A 17,757-nucleotide genomic window follows, 5' to 3' on the forward strand; every position below is an offset into this window, starting at 1 on the left:
AAATGTGAAAACAGTGTATATACATGTTTGTGTGTATAGGTAGTGTCTTCTGGTGTGTGTGTATACAAACATATCTTCTGAAAGCTGAATTCCGATGCCTAGCTCCATCAATTGCTTTGTTTGGTTCCCATTACTGCAATCAGTCGTGGTTTGGAACCTTTAGAAGTTCTTGATTTTTGACTTCTCATTTGTTGAGCAAGGAATGGCAGGAGCCATACTAACAAACATTCCAGAGGAGAAAACAGATGGTTTGACAAACGCTTTACACACACAGGCGGTCATCTAAGCAATGGATACAAGCAAGGGCTTGGGTTTCTGTTTTGCTGGGACACCTTTTCTCCAAGGCCAGTATCTATCAGGAATCACTCTGTTGCGCTCCCACCCCGCTTCCATTTGTTTAACAACTCTGTAGGATAAGTACAATTCATACCACAGGCAACTTCCACAATCACTATGCTTTAAAATGGATTATTTCATTTGCACTTGAAACTGACCTAAGGATTAATGTATTACAATAATTACATGATTTGTGGTAAAGGAAATGGGTTTTGGCTTCAACAGGAGACTGTTGAAAGCAGGCCCCACTCTTTCAAGTGCATCCATTGGCTTTAGCTCCTATGGGATGTGAGGGTTTGGCTTTTAGGAACTATGTTCCATTAGGCAGGTACCTCTTTCCACCAGGATGCTCTTATGTGTAGGGAAAAACAAGCCCACCTGTGGAGTTGAGAGCATGTCCAGGCTCCAGGAACACATTTTACCATCCGTAGAGACAGTGATGAGGTTATGAGCATTCTGGGTCCCAACAACATTTACACAGTACACGGGATGCTGCAAAAACATAAACATGAAGGATCAGACACCAACCCAAGAGGAAATGCTTACATTTCAGTGTCAAACACATTACTCCAAAGCAGGGATTAAAGAGTGACATAATCCTACAATAACATAAGCCTCGGGTCATTTGCTGCTTTCGATTTGAACCTGGTTTCTTTCTAAAAGCTCTGGCAGCAACACACAGCAGTGGAAATACAAAGCTTCACCTTGCTCAGTCAGATGCAGTGCAATGGAGCTGAAGGAAGCTGGAGAGAGCAAATGAGGATCTATGGGCAGAAGCCCTGCAGAAGTGGAGTCTGGGTTACTTGAAGGAGTCTCTACCATACAGTTCGGATTCTAGGTTCACCAAGAGTGGTGAACAAAGCCAGTTTTCAAAAGGGGAGACCTACTGACCATTGGAAGGAATAAGGGTTACTAAATCTGGAGTTTAAAGCATTATGGTTGCAGTGCCAAACATTTGTGAACATTCTTTATAAAAGTGGTTAATATTCATCAGCCTCTTTAATTTGAGGGAGAGAAGTTGGTGGAAGAAATTATTGGCACAATGTACCTAGTGAGATAAAATTAGGCTCTTTTTTTGTTACTACAAAATCTAGGATAATGATAGATTTATTTTTCAAAATATCATTTGGCATAGTACGGAGGCTTAGATTTGGACAGGGCCTTGAGAAACATCATTTATACATCCCAGGAATCATAAGCAAGATGCTCTAACCTTCTGTCATTACTCTAGTAGGTTATCCCACTCTGCTGAATCCTAAATGGTAGGCTAAAATCATTTGCAGCTGCCCATTAAATACTAAATGGAAGGTTAGCACAAGCAGAACCTAGCAGTAATTTGGGTTAGATTTCAGGCAGCTTAGCCATCGGCAGCCAAACCACAACTTAGTTGATGCTTCTCTGTGCAAATAGCTGACAGTCTAAGTCTTACTCTTGATGACTTACTGTCCATTATACCTAGCCACAATGACAATGAAACAATCTTTAATATTGGAAAGTTGATATTACATAAAGAATGGTTCCCAAACTATTATTATCATATAAACTCCTGGTCAGAAGGAACCATAATAGTCATCTAGGGCAGCTGCTCATCTGCCTTTACCAAGAGGTGGGCCAAACTCTGCTTAAACACCTTTCTTAGGAGCAGTCAGTTTTAGCGCAAATTCCTGAAGTGTTCTTCCTTCCACCGATGGGGTAAAGAAAGCTCAGGGAGATACTTTCAGTGCAGTGCCCACCCTCTGGGATTATACAGTCAAGCCAAACAATATTTAGATTGTTGTTATCTTACCCCTTCTCCCTCCAGTCTTATCCTTCTCAAACTAATCATCACCAATTCTTTCAACTGTTCCTTGAGTACCTGCTTTTCAATACGATCCCCATCCTGGTCACTCTCTTTTGAACATGTTCTATTTTGTCTGAGTTCCTCTCGATATTGGAGTTCTGAGAATGAAACATAACTATCTGCCTATATTCTGAACGAGGGAATCTAGAAATCCAGGGAGTATGGAATTGTCACTTCTCATCTGGTAAAATATATGCCTGGATCAATGCATCCTAAGATTACATTCCCTGCTTTGGCAGTACCATCACCTCTTTTACCCATGCTGATGAATAGTCAACTAACTCCTGTCTTTTTTATACCGTGTTCCTACAGAAACTTTCCAATGAATCAGCCTTAGTGGATCTGGCAGCAGAGATGGGAAATTAAATATTTTCCCGCTCAGGTTCCCTAAATAGCAAGAGGACAGACTGGGAACAATGCTTTCTCCCAAGTCTCCGGGATATGTGGGACCTGCAGCAGCGCACAAACACAAGCCCGGGCCACATGGCATTCAAAGCTCTGCATGAAAATCAAGTGGAAGAATGGAAGAAACAAGTTCTCATCTTAAAGCAGCAAACTTAGCAAAACTGAAGAATGGCAGATGGAAAAGGACAAGAATTACATGATTTCACTTATGTGGAGTATAAAACAGAAAGCAGAAATGAACAACTGAAACAAACAAACAAACAAACTCATAGACGCAGACAACAGTCTGGTGCTTACCAGCAGGGAGGGTGGGTGGGGGAAGTTAAAGAGCATAAAGGGAGGTAAATATATGGCTACAGAAGGAGGCTAGACTTTGGGTGATGAGCACACAATGTAATATAAGGATGATGTATTATAATATTCTATACTTGGAAATTAAATAACCTCATTAACCAATGTCACCCAAAAAATTAATTTAAAAAAAACTGAAAAATGAGAAAGCAAGGTCCAAACATTGTTATGGACCTGAAACCTACCTAGTGTTTTTCAGCAAGAGTCCAGTGTGGTTTCTTTGTTAACCACCAAGCATCAACACATATCACCACGACCCTAACGGATTGGAACTCCTACAGATGGGTGTAGAAGAAAATAAGGCAACTAGAAGAATGTTGTAGACCCAAATGCCTAAAGAAGGAATATGTGTGGTAGCCTCTCCCTGGCTTTAATCAGTACTACTGGCCTGTGCTTTCATGAGTAATAAAACTCAGTTTAAAAGAAAAGAGAGAGATATAAAGAAACCAGAACAGAAGCAGACACGTGGGCATGCCGACTCACACACAGACACAAACATACACAGCTCTACTTAATAGAAAGATGAAAGCAAACAGTTCAGCTCATTTTTCCTGTATAGATGCCAGATTGTTTTTATTTATTTTAGGAATAAACTTACTGTGTGGCAGAGGTTTTTGCTTTAATTAGGATTTCCTGTTGTCCCAAATGCATATGTGTGGTGGGTGTGAAAGGAAATTAGTCAGTAATCTGTGGTGGACCTCTTTTTCCTTAACCACTTTTGATCCTGGTACCAATCAGCCAGGCATTTGTGGAAGTTGAAAGTCACAAAATTTACTGTGCACTTTTTTTAGCTGTGGATTCAACAAAACACAGCAAAAGAGAAAAAGAAATTTTTTATTTTTCTAACGAAATAATTTCACTTTCTTGGATAATATTGTAATCGTATTTTAGTTGTGATAATCACATCCTACGTTGTTAGAAAAAGAAAGATTAACTCTTTGGAAGAGGTCCTGGATTTCAATCCTCCCCAAAAGCTTATTGCTAAATAATCTAACATTTGGATTTATAATTTTTTGAAATGTCAGTAGGTATGCTCACAAACACACCAGTTATACACATAGAGCCAGGAAGTGTTTTCACACTACTTGAGCAAACACCTGCATCAAGCCCATCTTCTCCTGGGTCACAATTTTCTGTTATTAGTTTGGAGAAATGGGGTAGGCATGAGCAATTTTCCAAGATTCCCAAGAACTAGTTTCACCTGCATGTGTCTTAGGCCCCAGTCAATCAGAATTAAGGCTGACTCGGTCTTTGTCATTTCCCATTGTCAATCTACAAGAGTGGAAGAATTTTCCTCTTCATGGTCTAGCTAAAACAGCTAGCAGCTCTTTTTTTAAAAAAAAAAGCTGGAGTGGTTTTGAGGCCAGCAGATGAAACAAATGAGGCAACCACATTAAGGAAATTGAAACAATAGTAGAGCTGTTTCCTTGGGCATAAATTGGGCATTTTGGGGAAAGAACATCAGTTACCCTGAATGTCAAGGTAGCAAGGATTGATGGAGACATGCCTGTCTTCTCATTCCTCCTAACAATTGCTAAACACACCTGTCATTCTCTTAAAGGAAATGACAGAGTAGTTGTCTTCCAAACACTATACTGAACCTCTTCTGCTAAATTACGGGTAATGGTTTTGAGATGTTAACTTTTAACCTTAGGGATTATATTGTCACTGCAGACTTTACTGTTGAGACTTACACCAAGCATTCCAGAATTTAAAGTCATAGCACTCTCTTTAATCCCCAGTGGAAAAGGCCCGTTGGCCAAAGTCTCATGTGCCATCCCTAGACATGAAATGCTTACTCTTCATGGTCTGTTTGAGAGTGACTTTCCACCTTAAAATGCAAGTGTGAATGGTTTCTTTAGGGAAACAATTTAACAGATGCCTCTTCCAAAGTTTCTCCCTGTGTTCTTTTTAAATTTGAGTCCACCCTCACCGGTGGTCTTTGGGACATTCAAAGAAATCCTTTATATGTGCTAAAACTTATAGAATATTAAGAATTTTCTCTAAACCCAGTGCTTCCTTCACCTACTTTGCACTCAGCTTTATGTTAGTCAGTTGGGACACAACCACTATAAATTAGATATTTGGAGTTACTGACAACATTGTTCTTTTGCCAGTTATCCCCACTTTCTGGGTTTGGCTGGCCCACAGGGACTTACGGTGTGTGCAGCTGCTGACAAGGGTGTCCGCTGCACCGGCGTCCTTCGATGACTGCGATTATCCCACAGGACAATCTGGCCCGAGTAGGTCCCACCAACCACCAGATTGGGATGGAAACGAGCAAAGCAGACTGACATCACAGAGGACTGTGAAGAAAAAGGGAAGAGAGGTGCCCTGTGAAATGTCTGGAGAAAGCCCGACTCTTCCTGAGGAGAAAACAGTTCATTACGTCAACTCAACACATGCTGGAAAATATGAAGCAATTGTTAAGGGTACCCAGTGGGACAGTGGGTAGGAAATTTTGTATACAGATTCAGACTTTCCCTTGAGAGGGGGGCCAGTGGCTACCCCTTGAAACTTTAAATCTGAAGCCCTAGCCATGTCATTGACAAGGCATAAAACCTATCTGGTGCATATCACTGTTTGTGGGCTGGAAAGCTTGGTTTATGGACATTCCCCATTTACCAATAAAATTATCTCAGAGCTAATTTTCATTCTTCACTGATGTCTTTACAAAGCAATTCGTTACTTGAGGTGATGGCCACATCAAGGTATAAGATGCACGGCGTTGGCAAGGTTTTGAAGACTTTGAGATGGGGTGCTATTTTGTTTTTGGCTTCATGTAGACTTTTAGGAAGTGTACTGACCTCAGCCTGATCCGACTGGTTCCTCCCCACAACCCCTTGCCTCCCATGGGCATCCTCCTGACCTTTATCCTGCCCACTTCAGACAATGCTTCATGTTATTCTTCGCCTATTTTAACAAACAGTCAGAAATGGATTTCAGTCCAACTCTGCCATAGCCTGTCATAGCATCATGAATGTGGTTTCTGAAACTCCCCCAAAGACTACTGGGCACAACGTTTCATAGGAAATTGCTTAGCTGAGACAGAACCATAATATACTTAAAATAAGACAAGTTGGCTGGTCTGCATCTGCTCAGAAGTCCATTTTGATTCCTACAGAGTTTTCCATGTTTGTGTTTATACGCCGAAGTAATTAGTTTTAATAAATACATTTCATTCCTCAATTAAGTTAAAAAACTGATCTTATGTGTAAGAAAGGCATTATATCAAGCATGCTGGGAATACAAAGGTAGTCACTGCCGTCAACAAACTTGTGTCCTGGTAAAGGAAACTAAAGGCAGGCAGGCAGATGAACAGAGCTGCTGCTCATCCGCACATGCCAGTCCATGCCTTTGCATGAAACAGACGAAGGTGCCTCTCCACACAGAAATGGTCATGCAGGTGGAACGTATGGTGAGTTTTTGGCCTCACTTGTCCCTGGGCTTGACATCCTGCAAGAGTACAGAGCACAACTTGCATGCATAAGTAGCAGCCTTGAATGTGGGATAGGCCGTGACTAAATCGGAGGAGCATATGTGTGTGTATATGTGTGATTAGGGAAGGTTTGTTTTAGCTAAGAGAGGCGAGAGAAGAGGAAAGGGTAGGATGTTACAAAGTCCTCATGAAAGGAAAGGTATATGAGGGATACATGGAACGTTCAGCAAATGGAGGGGTAGAGAAACAGGCATTCCCGAGTGATGGATAATGGGAAGAAAAGACTGGAGGCACCAAAACAGAGGCTGATGAACAGCCCACAGTCTGGTTTGGCTGCAAAAGAGCTTGCATGGAAGAGTAGGAAATGTGGCTGAAGAGGTCGCATGGGCCAGAGAAGGGAGGCCCTTGAATAGCAGGCACCATTTGAATTTTGTTCTGTGGGCAATAACAGAACTCAGAGCTTTCTGAGCAACAAAGTGAGAGGATCAAAGGTTGTAACTGATGAGCCAGCAAAGTAAAGAAGTGATTGGGAAAAAAAATTATGACCTCTTTCTGACTAGGAAGCTAAACGCCCATTTTCTAAAAAAAAAAAAAAAAAAATCAGATCTACTACCAGCCTAAAGCCTTTCTAGTCAGAAACAGTCTCAGACACTCTGAGATAGATTAAAGAATGTGGACTATTTTTCAATGTCATGTTTTCCTAGTTTGAATGATTTTCAGTTCCAATTCCTTGAACACGTTTCAATGGAGAACATGCGTGTACTCCAATCTGGTTTTCATAAAGTTCAAGAATAACTCTCAATAATGATACTGAATTAAAGAAAAAGAAAATAATGCTGGTTAGCTTCTTGTTTTACACATCCCGCAGAAACAATTCTTAGTTTTCAGTTGATGAAATTCTTATGTTGCATGAGCTATGTTGGAAACATTTTCTTTAAAGCTTCAGAAAGACTTAAAATTATCCAGGTGGTATCAACAATTGAATTTACCAAAGCTCCAATCAATATGGATAAAGGAATGTCATTAAATTAGAAAAATCCAGAACTCAACCACTTGATTGTTTCCGTGTTTCAGTTAAATCCCAGCAAATACTGCTCCAAACCTTGCAGTTTGTTGAGAGACTAAACTAGAGAAAAATAAACAGTGCAGGTATTTTTACAAAACAGAAACACATAGTTGGCAATCAACTAGACTGCCACTCCACAGAGTGAGAATTCTACTTCCTACACTTTCATTCATTCATTTGTTCACTCTTCATTCCCTCATCAAACAATGAGTACACATTAAGTACTAACTAAACCATTCCAAAAATTTTTAAATGTCACAAAATCCTCCATTTCAGAATCAGAATTCTATCTACATTTATAAAAAGTCAAATTAATGCTAAAAAAGAGTAACAACACCTGGGAGCACCAGCGTTCTGCCACCCAAGTCTACAATGTTTTCCTGCAAACCAGTCTTTACAATATCTTCATGAAGAATGGAGTAGACATACTTATTGTTATTTTATATTTGCAAGATCAGAAATGGAGGAATAGTTCTGTTATTCAACACTTTCATTTATTTTTAAAGCTTAATACATTAATTCTACTATATATTTTAGGTATGGTAAGATACATGTAAAGGCTCAAGCCAGATCTCCAGGGTATGCCGCATTTGACATGCTATCATTCATGTGGCAACATTAAGGCAGTATGATCTCAATTATCTAGATGTAAAGTTTAGAATTCGGTCATTTCTTGAGATATTTTTAAGCAGCCTGATGTTTGATGTAATGGTGGCAAATGTTTGGATGATTGACAGAATTTTTTATTTTTCATCCAAACGTTTATGTTCCTTTTGAAGAGTCCCCCAACTAAGCTCTGACTGAGAAAGCTCCTCTTCTAATTTGGAAAGTATGCATCAACCTCCTAGAAGTGAAGTGTCTTGGAAAAAAACCCTGCAACCCCCTGCTGTTCATTCAGCTACTGATATAGTTGTTGTTGCCAATTGTCATGAAACTTATAGACTGTCAGCATGAAGAGTAAAGGATGATATCATCCTGTCAGTTATACCTGCTGGTAAAGAGTAAAAAAGCATTCCAGGAAAATTAATTGACACTTAAAATATGTGATTTTTTGTTCTTTTTTTAACAATACATATTCTGAAAGCATATCCTATGAAAAACATTATTAATAATATTAATACTATTTTAAAAATTTAATCGCTTTCCTAGGCATTTAACATTTTGTATTCAGTTATTCAGTGTCATAATAAAGCATTATTAAATTATATGATTAATACAATTTAGACAAATAAAATCAGTTGGAAACAAGAAGTTTCCCTACCTTGTTATTCTTGGTTCTCTGAGAATATGTATCTCTATAGATATTATTGTAGTTTCAACTTTTTACCTATTTCATTTTATTCTTTAAAATATCAGGGCCTTAGAATTATTTTGAGAAACAATGTATGGTCTTTAAATATTCAAATCAAGTGGTTTACACAAGGGGAAAAATAATGATCAAGTTGACAAAAATTTTTGGACGTTGCTAACTATCTCATCAAAGTGAGCTTTCCTGACACTAGAGGCGAACTCTGTTTTGATAAGGATAGTGGTTTCATTGATGTGGCTATGCTGACAGTCAAATCAAGGGCCCATATGTTAAAAAGCTTGATGTAAAACTCATTAGCCTGACCGACCATATTCAGACGAGTAACACATGAAGGATAATTCCAGGACGAGCATCACATTCTGATTTTTTGCATCCTATATAGTTTCCCTAAGTTAGGACAAGCAAGACTGTGAAACAGTGCTTTCAGGATCAGGCCACCTCTATTGACCATTTCTGGTGTCCTCCGCAGACGCAGAGCTGGAGGCTCCAGGGGAAACTTGATTTTTCATCTTGAGCAGAAGGCCTGGTTACTGAGTGTTCTGGCAGAGGTGGCACTCCTCTTGGTCCGTATTGCCACATGTCCACTCGAACACGGGCTGACCCACTCAACAGCGTTCCACACCATCATCATCCATTTCCAGACGAGGCAGTTTATTTGACCCCATTCACTGAAGGAATCCCACCGAGACGAGACGGGCGGAGGCTTTGCTTTCAACATCTCCCTCCGCTCACTGCACACCACTAGATTCAATTGCAGCCGGCTCCAAACCCTCCTTAAGTGGCTGTGGAGGCTGTTTTCTATTTTATGGAGCTAATGCAGGCCAGCTTAGGGATGGTACTTCCCCTTAACCACAGACCCAGATGCCTAGGACAAATAGCGTTTGGTCATTCCTGGCTGGGTAGCTGGTCCCCTATGTTCACATTTGATATGGTTTGTCCTTCTGTGTGTGGCACTCTGCCCACTCCCCAGCCATCATGCTGGGTGGAAGCGATAGGAGTCCTGCATTCAAAAGCATCTCCTATTTCAAGGACCATCTCTTCTGGGGAGAGGTTGGTCCCGGAGAGGGAATGGCCATATTGTTGCCATATGCTGTTTAATGGTGGCTGACATTTTATGTGCCGAAAAGCAAATGCTTAACTGTCAGAGGGCTCTGAGGCAGACAGATCAGATGCTTCTGGCTACTAGAGAGCTAGTATGTATTATTTCTGCAAGTACCTAAGAAACCCACAGACATATTTCTCTTACTAATGGAAACACGTGGAATTGGAGAAGCCTGCTGTCAAAAACCTCTCTTATAGACAATCATGTAGCACTGGTCATTTGACTGAATGCAAGGTGTAAAGGTGGCAAAGCCAAGACACAAATCACAAGTTGGGTGCTTAACTTGAATAGAGATGAAGGGAATGGGTCTTGTTTCCTTCTGAGCTCTCTTGTCCTTTGCCCGAGTTTCTACCCCAGGAGGCATATGTCTTTCTTCTAAACTCTAAGAAGAGTGACCATCTACCGAAACTTATCACGCCACTAGCAATAGGGTGCCCAGGGGCAAAGATTGAATAAGCTTCCTTGCTACTTCTTGGCTGAGTTTATATTTTTAAAAATAGTGCTCATTCTAAAGTTTGACTGGAAATCACTCATTCTGATGACTTTTCTTAGGATCTCTTGGAGTTTTCATGCTTTTCTGTATTGAGACTGTATCATGTGCCTGGACCTGTGTGCTGAGTACACAATAGTTAGTGCTCAAATCACACTAAGATGCCACTTCACACGCACTAGGACGGCTACAGAGGCGGATTTAACGGCGGGTGCACCGGGCGCATGCCCTGGGCCCCAACTTCTGAAGGGCCCCACAAAACCCCAATTCACACTTTTTCCTAATGACACCAAGTTTGGTTTCATTACTACACTGCATAAAATATGGTTAACATGTATTTTTATTTTCCCTCTCTCTTTTTTTTTATTTTCCGTGTCTTTTTTTTTTAAGGAGCCCAATATTTTCTTCTGCGCCCAGGGCTTCAACCGACCTTAATCCACCTCTGAATGGCTATGACTTAAAAATGATTACATATCAATTATACCTCAATAAAGCTGGGGAAAAACAACAAAATTGGAAAATAGCAAGTGTTGGTGAGGATGTGGACAAATTGGAGCGCTCATACAACGCTGATAGGAATGTAAAATGTGGCAATCACTCTGGAAAACAGGCTAGAAGTTCCTGAAAAAGTTAAAGTTAACATATGATTTAGTAATTCCATTCCTAGATATATATCCAAGATAGAAGAAAACATATAACTAAACAAGAACATTTACACGAATGTTCACAACAGCATTATTTATAGTGCTCCAAAAGTGGAAATAACCCAAATGTCTATCACCTGAGAAACAGATTAACAAAATGTACTAAATCCATAAATAGACTGTTATTCATCAATTAAAAAAAAAAGTACTGATACGTGCTATTAAATGGATAAATCCTGAAAACATTATGTTAAGTGAAACAAGCCACAAAAGACTGTTTCACTCTGTGGTTCCGTTTATATGGAATGTCCAGAACAGGCAAACCCACAGACGCAGAAGGTAGATCAGTGGTTGCTCAGGGATGGGGGTCAGGAGGAGAACAGGGATATGGGACTCATTTTCTGGGTGATAAAAAATGATCTGGAATTGCATAGTGGTGATGGTTCACAACTTTGTGAGTATACTAAAAACACTGAAGTGTACACTTTAAAATGGTGAATTTTATGGTATGTGGATTATATCTCAAATTTTTTTAAAAAGCAAGTGTGCAGACATGTTTCTAATTTCATGGAGTTTACCAACTCTTCTATTATCTTCAGGACAACTGTCTGGATTATTTTGATCACTGTTTCCTCAAATAATTATTCAATCCTCTTTACCTTCCTTGGAAAATCTTCTCCAGTTTTTATATCCCAGGAAAACTGAGTGCTTGCACACTTGGAGTTCCCAGTGCTGAATTTTTGTTCTGAAACATACTAGCTATGTGAATCCTCTAAGCCTTAATTTTTTGAGGGGGTGGGGGACAAAATTTCAAATTATTTATTTACTTATTTGAATTTTTCATTACAGTTGATATACAATATTTTTTTCAGGAGTACAACATAGTGATTAGACACTTATATACCTTATGAACTAATCACCCTGAGAAATCTAGTACCCATATGACACTACACATAGTATTTACAATATTATTAACTAGTTCCCTATGCTGTACTTTACATACCTGACTTATTTTCATAACTGGCAATTTGTATTTCTTAATAACTTTCAACTTTTTCACCTATCTTCCCAAACCTCCTTCCGTCTGGCGACTATCAATTTATTTTCTGTATTTGTAAGTTTGTTTCTGTTTTGTTTGTTCTATTCATTTTGTTTTTTAGATTCCACATATAGTGAAATCATGTGGTATTTCTCTTTCTCTGTCTGACTTATTTTACTTACTATACTACCCTCTAGGTCTATCCATGCTGTTGCAAATGGTAGAAGTTCATTCTTTTTATGGCTGAGTAATATTCCATTGTATGTATATACCACTTCTTCTTTATCATTCATCTATGACTGGACACTTAGGTTGCTTACATGTCTTGGCTATTGTAAGTAATGCTGCAGTGAACATAGGGGTGCATACATATTTTTGAACTAGTGTTTTGGATTTCTTCAGATGAATATCCAGAAGTGGAATTGCTGGGCCATATGGTAGTTTTAATTATGACTTTTTGAGGAAACTCCATAATGTTTGCCATAGTGGCTATACCAGTTAACAATCCCACTAAGACTGCAGGAGGGATCCCTTTTCTCCACAGCTTTGTCAACAAGTTGTTTGTTGATTTATTGATGATAACCATTCTGACAGGTGTGAGGTGATATCTCATTGTGATTTTAATTTGCATTTCCCGGCCAATTAGTAATGTTCAGCATCTTTTCATATGTCTTCAATCTGTATGTTCTCTTTGGAGAAATATTTATTCGGGTTCTCTGTCCATTTTTAATTATTTGCTTTTTTAGTGTTAGGGTGTGCAAGTTCATTATATATTTTGGATATTAACCCTTTATTAGATGTAACATTGGCAACTATCTTCTCCCATTCACTAGGTTGTACTTTGTCTTTTCGTTTTGTTAATGATTTCCTTCATTGTGCAAAACCTTTTTAGTTTGATGTAGTCCCATTTGTTTACTTTTTCTTTTGTTTCCCTTGCTCAAGAAGACATATCCAAAAAGATATTGCAAAAAGGCATGTCAAATAATTTATTGCCTATGTTTTCTTCTAGGAGTTTTACCTGTTCAAGTTTTATATTTAAGCCTTTAATTCATTTTGAGTTTATTCTTGTATATGATAGTATTCTAGTTCCATTTTATGTACAGTTCTCCCAACATCATTTATTAGAGCCTGTCTTTTCCCCATTGCATATTCTTATCTCCTTTATCATAGATTAGTTGATCATATAGGTGTGGGTTTATTTTTGAGCTGTTTTATTCATTGATTTGTGCATCTTTTAAAACTAGTACATACTGTTTTGATATCTGTAGCTTTTTGATATAGTTTAAAATCAAGGTGCATGATAATTCCAGCTTTCTTCTTTCTCAAGATTACTTTGGCTCCTCAGAGTCTTTTGTAGTTCCATATAAAATTTAGGATTATTTGTTTAGTTCTGTGAAAAATGCCATTGATATTTTGATAGGGATTGCATTGAGTATGCAGACTGTTTTGGATAGTATCCTTGAGCACTGAATATCCTTCCACTTTTTGTGTTTTCTTCCATTTATTTCTCCAATGCCTTAGTTTCTTGAGTTCAGATTTTGTATCTCATTTGTTAAATTTCTTACTGGGTGTTCTATTTTATTTTATTTTATTGGTGCAATTGTAAATGGAATTGTTTTCTTAATTTTTCTTTCTGATAATTTGTTATTGGTGTATAAAATTGTAACATATTTCCGAATATTAATTTTGAATCCTGCTACTTTATTAAATTCACTTATGAGTTCTAATTTTTTTGCATGAGATCTTTAGGATTCCCTCTATATAGTATCAAATCACCTGCAAATGATGACAATTTTACATATTCCTTTCCAATTTGGATGCCTTCTATTTTTAAAAATGATGATGAAACACATAACAAAATTTATTATCTTAACCATTTTTAAGTGTACAGTTCAGTGACACTACGTACATTCCCCTTGTTGTGTCACCACCACTATCATCCATCTCCAGAACATTTCATCGTCCCCAATTGAAACTCCATATCCATTAAACACTAATTCCCCATTCCCATCCTCCTTTCAGCACTTGGTGACCACCATTCTACTTTCTGTCGATATGAATGTGACTACTCTAGGAACTTCTTATAAATGGAATCAGAGAGTATTTGTCCTTTTGTGACTAGTTTATTTCACTTAGCCTAATGTCCTAAAGGTGTTACTACACCTATGTAGTACTGTTACTACATCTGTGTTATAACATGTATCAGAATTTCCATTCTTTTTAAGGTTGAATAAAAATATTCCATCACATATATATGCCACACTTTGTTTTTCCATTTGTCAATGGACACTTGCATGCTTTCACTTTTTGGCTATTGTGAATAATGTTACTATTAATATAAGTGTACAAATATCTCTTCAGAACCCTGTTTTCAATTATTTTGGGTATACACTTGTAAGTGGAATTGCTGGATCATATTCTATTTTTAATTTTTTGAGGAAATGCCATACTGTTTTATATAGTGGCTGCACCATTTTACATTCTTACCAGCAATATATAAAAGTTCCAATTTCTCCACATCCTTAACAAAACTTGTTATTTTCCTCTTGTTTTTCTCATCCTCATTGGTGTGAGGTGTTCAAGCCTGAATTTTCAATTCCTAATAGGACCATGAGTTCTTGCCCTGCCTAGAAACTGAGCATTTTCTTTGCCTCTTTTCCCTGGGACTGTTGGAAGATTTGAATTAAGTAATGCAGTTTAAAGACTGTGATAAGCATTTAGAGTTAGAAATGACTACTCTGTGATTTGAAGTATAGAAATTGAAGGTCTATAGACTCCTCATTTTGATCAACAAATCTTTCCTAAACAATTCCATTATGCTTGGTCCTGCCCTTAATGATCTGTGGAGAAACTCTTAGAAGGGTTACTATACCTTCGTTACATTTTTGACTCTTTGGAGTTCTTATTCTTGACAACCCTCCCCTTGTCTGGGACATTGATCCTTTCTGGCTTCACAGATCCTCATGCTGAGTTATAGCTCCTTGTTTTTTTATATTTTAATTTTTTTTTTTTAGATAGAGGGGAAAGGAGGGAGAAAGTGAGGGACTGAAACATCAATGTTGGGGAGAATCAACACACCCCCAACAGGGAACCTGCAGGGACCTGGCCTGCAACCCAGGGATGCACTCTAACTGGGAATCAAACCTGTGACCTTCCAGTTTGCAGGACAATGTTCAACCCACTGAGCCACACCAGTCAGGGCTATCGCTCCTGTTATTGATGGCAATGTCAAGTACTGACTTTTACTGACTTTGGAAAATGAGTGAGAAGAAGTGCTGCAAAGTTAGTAGCAGAGATAACTCTACAGTGAAAGCCAAGATTAGATTCATGTCGCATTATTATTCATATGTATAATCATACTTCAAGTATTGCCAGTTTAGGGGAATTTAGGCTCTAAATCATAGTTGGTAGTACTTTTGAATACAAAAAATTCTAGGGCAAATAGGATAATTTGCACACTACTTTCAGGGAGTTTTCTGATTTTTTATTTTAGCATATTTCACATCTTGAATCAGAGCTGGAACCTGCTTATCTGTGATGTGACTTTACATCTGATTATCATTAATTCATCATTCATGGGTGTGTGGACCCCTCAGGCTATTTTCTAAATCAGTGTTACTATAAATTTGCCACTAAGCATCATCCGAGGAACTTAAAAAAAATTCCCTCATACCAATTAAATTAGAATTTCTGTGGGTAGAACCCAGGCATCAATATTTCTAAAAATTTCATAGAAAATTTCCATGTGCAATCAAGTGAAAAGTACTTTCTTAAATCAATGGTTCTCAACCTTATGTGAACATAAGACTTAGAGAGTTATTTAAAACACAGAACTAAAAGTAGAACTAACATACAACCCAGCAATTCCATTTCTGGGTATTTACTTAAAAAAAAACCAAAACACTAATTTGAAAAGATACACATGCCTCAATGTTCATTGAAATATTATTTATAATAGTCAAGTATGAAAGCAACCTAGGTATCCATAGATAGATGAATGGAAAAAAAAAGATGTGGTATGTATATACAATGGAATATTAGTTGGTAGTATTAAGGAATGAAATCTTGCCATTCGTGACAATATGGGTGGACCTAGAGGATATTATGTTAAATGAAATAAGTCAGACAGAGAAAAACAAATAGCACATGATTTCACTTACGTGTGGAATAAACAAAACAAAAACAGAAACCAACTCATAGATACAGAACAAACTAATGGTTGCCTGAGGGGAGAAAGAGATACAAAAGGTAAAGGAGAATAGAAGATACAAACTTCCAGTTATATTGTAAAATAAATAAACCACAGGGGTGTAGTGTAGAGACAGAGAATATACCATACTTTTTGCACTGTAAGACACAACTGACCATAAGATGCACATGGGTTTAGAAGAGGAAAACAAGAAAAAAAAATATTCTGAACCAAATCGTATAATAAAATATTTAATAAAATGTAACAGAATAATATTTCAACCATGTAAAGTGAACAGCAGTCAACAGTGGTATTACGCGGATCATCACCACTCTCATTAACAAATGAGAAGAGACTTTAAGGTTCAAGTAAGTACTCTTCTAGTTTTCTGGGAACTCCAAGAACTCATCGTCGCTAGTGTTAGAATTTATGGGGGCTTTTAATAACAGGCATTGAGGGACTTAAGAGGTATCACTAGTTGTAACAGTCACTGAGAGTATCACTATCCTAGTTACAGGTTCTGGCGTTCTACCCCCAGTGTCTGTTACAGCTAGTGATACCCGTTAATCCCCTCAGTGCCTGTGTTACTACTAGAATAGTGGCCCCACCATAACTCCTGTTATATACTACAAACTTCAGAATTGATGGCTGCTCACCCAGTTACTGCTGGCCTCCTCACACAGAAATGTGGTGTGCACTGGAAACAGTATGGAGGTAGATGAGACAGCTGTAGCATCTAACGGAACCAGTAGCCAGCCAAGAACATGGTACTTCAGCTCTACCCATCTGCCTCTCATGATTGGTGGAGCTTAAAACACAGTGATTGGTGATTGGAGGTGGTTCTACTGACACAGACCCCACCCAGTGTCAAAGACAATTGGCAACTGGCACTGTGCCTCATGCCCATTATTAGCCTCAGATGACTCAACAGGTCAGCGGTTGTAGCTGGGAGTGTCAGGCAGCTCTCTGCACTCTCCCAGGTCCTGGGTGATGGGTAGAGGCAGACGGCAACAGACCAGATGCCCTGAGATTTAGCAGTAAAGTGGGACATTTAAGCATCCCCAGGGGTTTTGCATGGGCCCACCGCTTCCTCTTCTAACAGCTGTCACCACCACTGACAGGTCAGGTAATACACATCACGGTCTGTGATGCAATATTTGTTCCGTAAGCTGCACAGACATTTCCCCCCACTTTTGGGGGGAAAAGAGCATCTTAGGTAGAGAAAAATATGGTAGTTAATAACTTTGCACAGTGACAACTGGTTATTAGACTTATTGTGGTGATCACATCATAAGGTGTATAAATGTCGAATCACTGTATTGTACACCTGAAACTAATATAATATTGTATGTTGCAACTATACTTTAATAATAATAATAAATAAATAAATAAATAAACCTTTCAGCCCTGGCCAGTGTGGCTCAGTTGGTTAGAGTGTTGTTCTGTAACTGAAAGGTTGCTGGTTTGATTCCTGGTTAGGACACATACCTAGGTTGCAGGTTCAATTCCTAGTCTGGGCACTGATCCTCAGCATGGCATGTATGGGA

General features: G+C 38.5%; 1 protein-coding gene across 5 annotated transcripts in view; it reads right to left on the reverse strand.

The window, feature by feature from the left end:
- Positions 1-17,757, reverse strand: part of DYNC1I1 (dynein cytoplasmic 1 intermediate chain 1) — a 289,366-nt gene that overhangs the window by 55,517 nt on the left and 216,092 nt on the right. For all 5 annotated transcript variants that reach the window (XM_090287212.1, XM_090287216.1, XM_090287214.1 and 2 more), the window contains 2 exons: positions 5,092-5,238; positions 715-828 (listed from right to left, as the gene is read on the reverse strand). In XM_090287212.1, coding sequence (XP_090143338.1) covers positions 715-828; positions 5,092-5,238 — 261 coding nt within the window. The remainder of the gene's footprint in view (positions 1-714; positions 829-5,091; positions 5,239-17,757) is intronic.

The sequence above is a fragment of the Furipterus horrens genome, unplaced genomic scaffold (assembly GCF_987537825.1).
Source record: "Furipterus horrens unplaced genomic scaffold, mFurHor1.1.pri manual_scaffold_9, whole genome shotgun sequence".
In the NCBI taxonomy this organism is placed as follows: Eukaryota; Metazoa; Chordata; class Mammalia; order Chiroptera; family Furipteridae; genus Furipterus; species Furipterus horrens.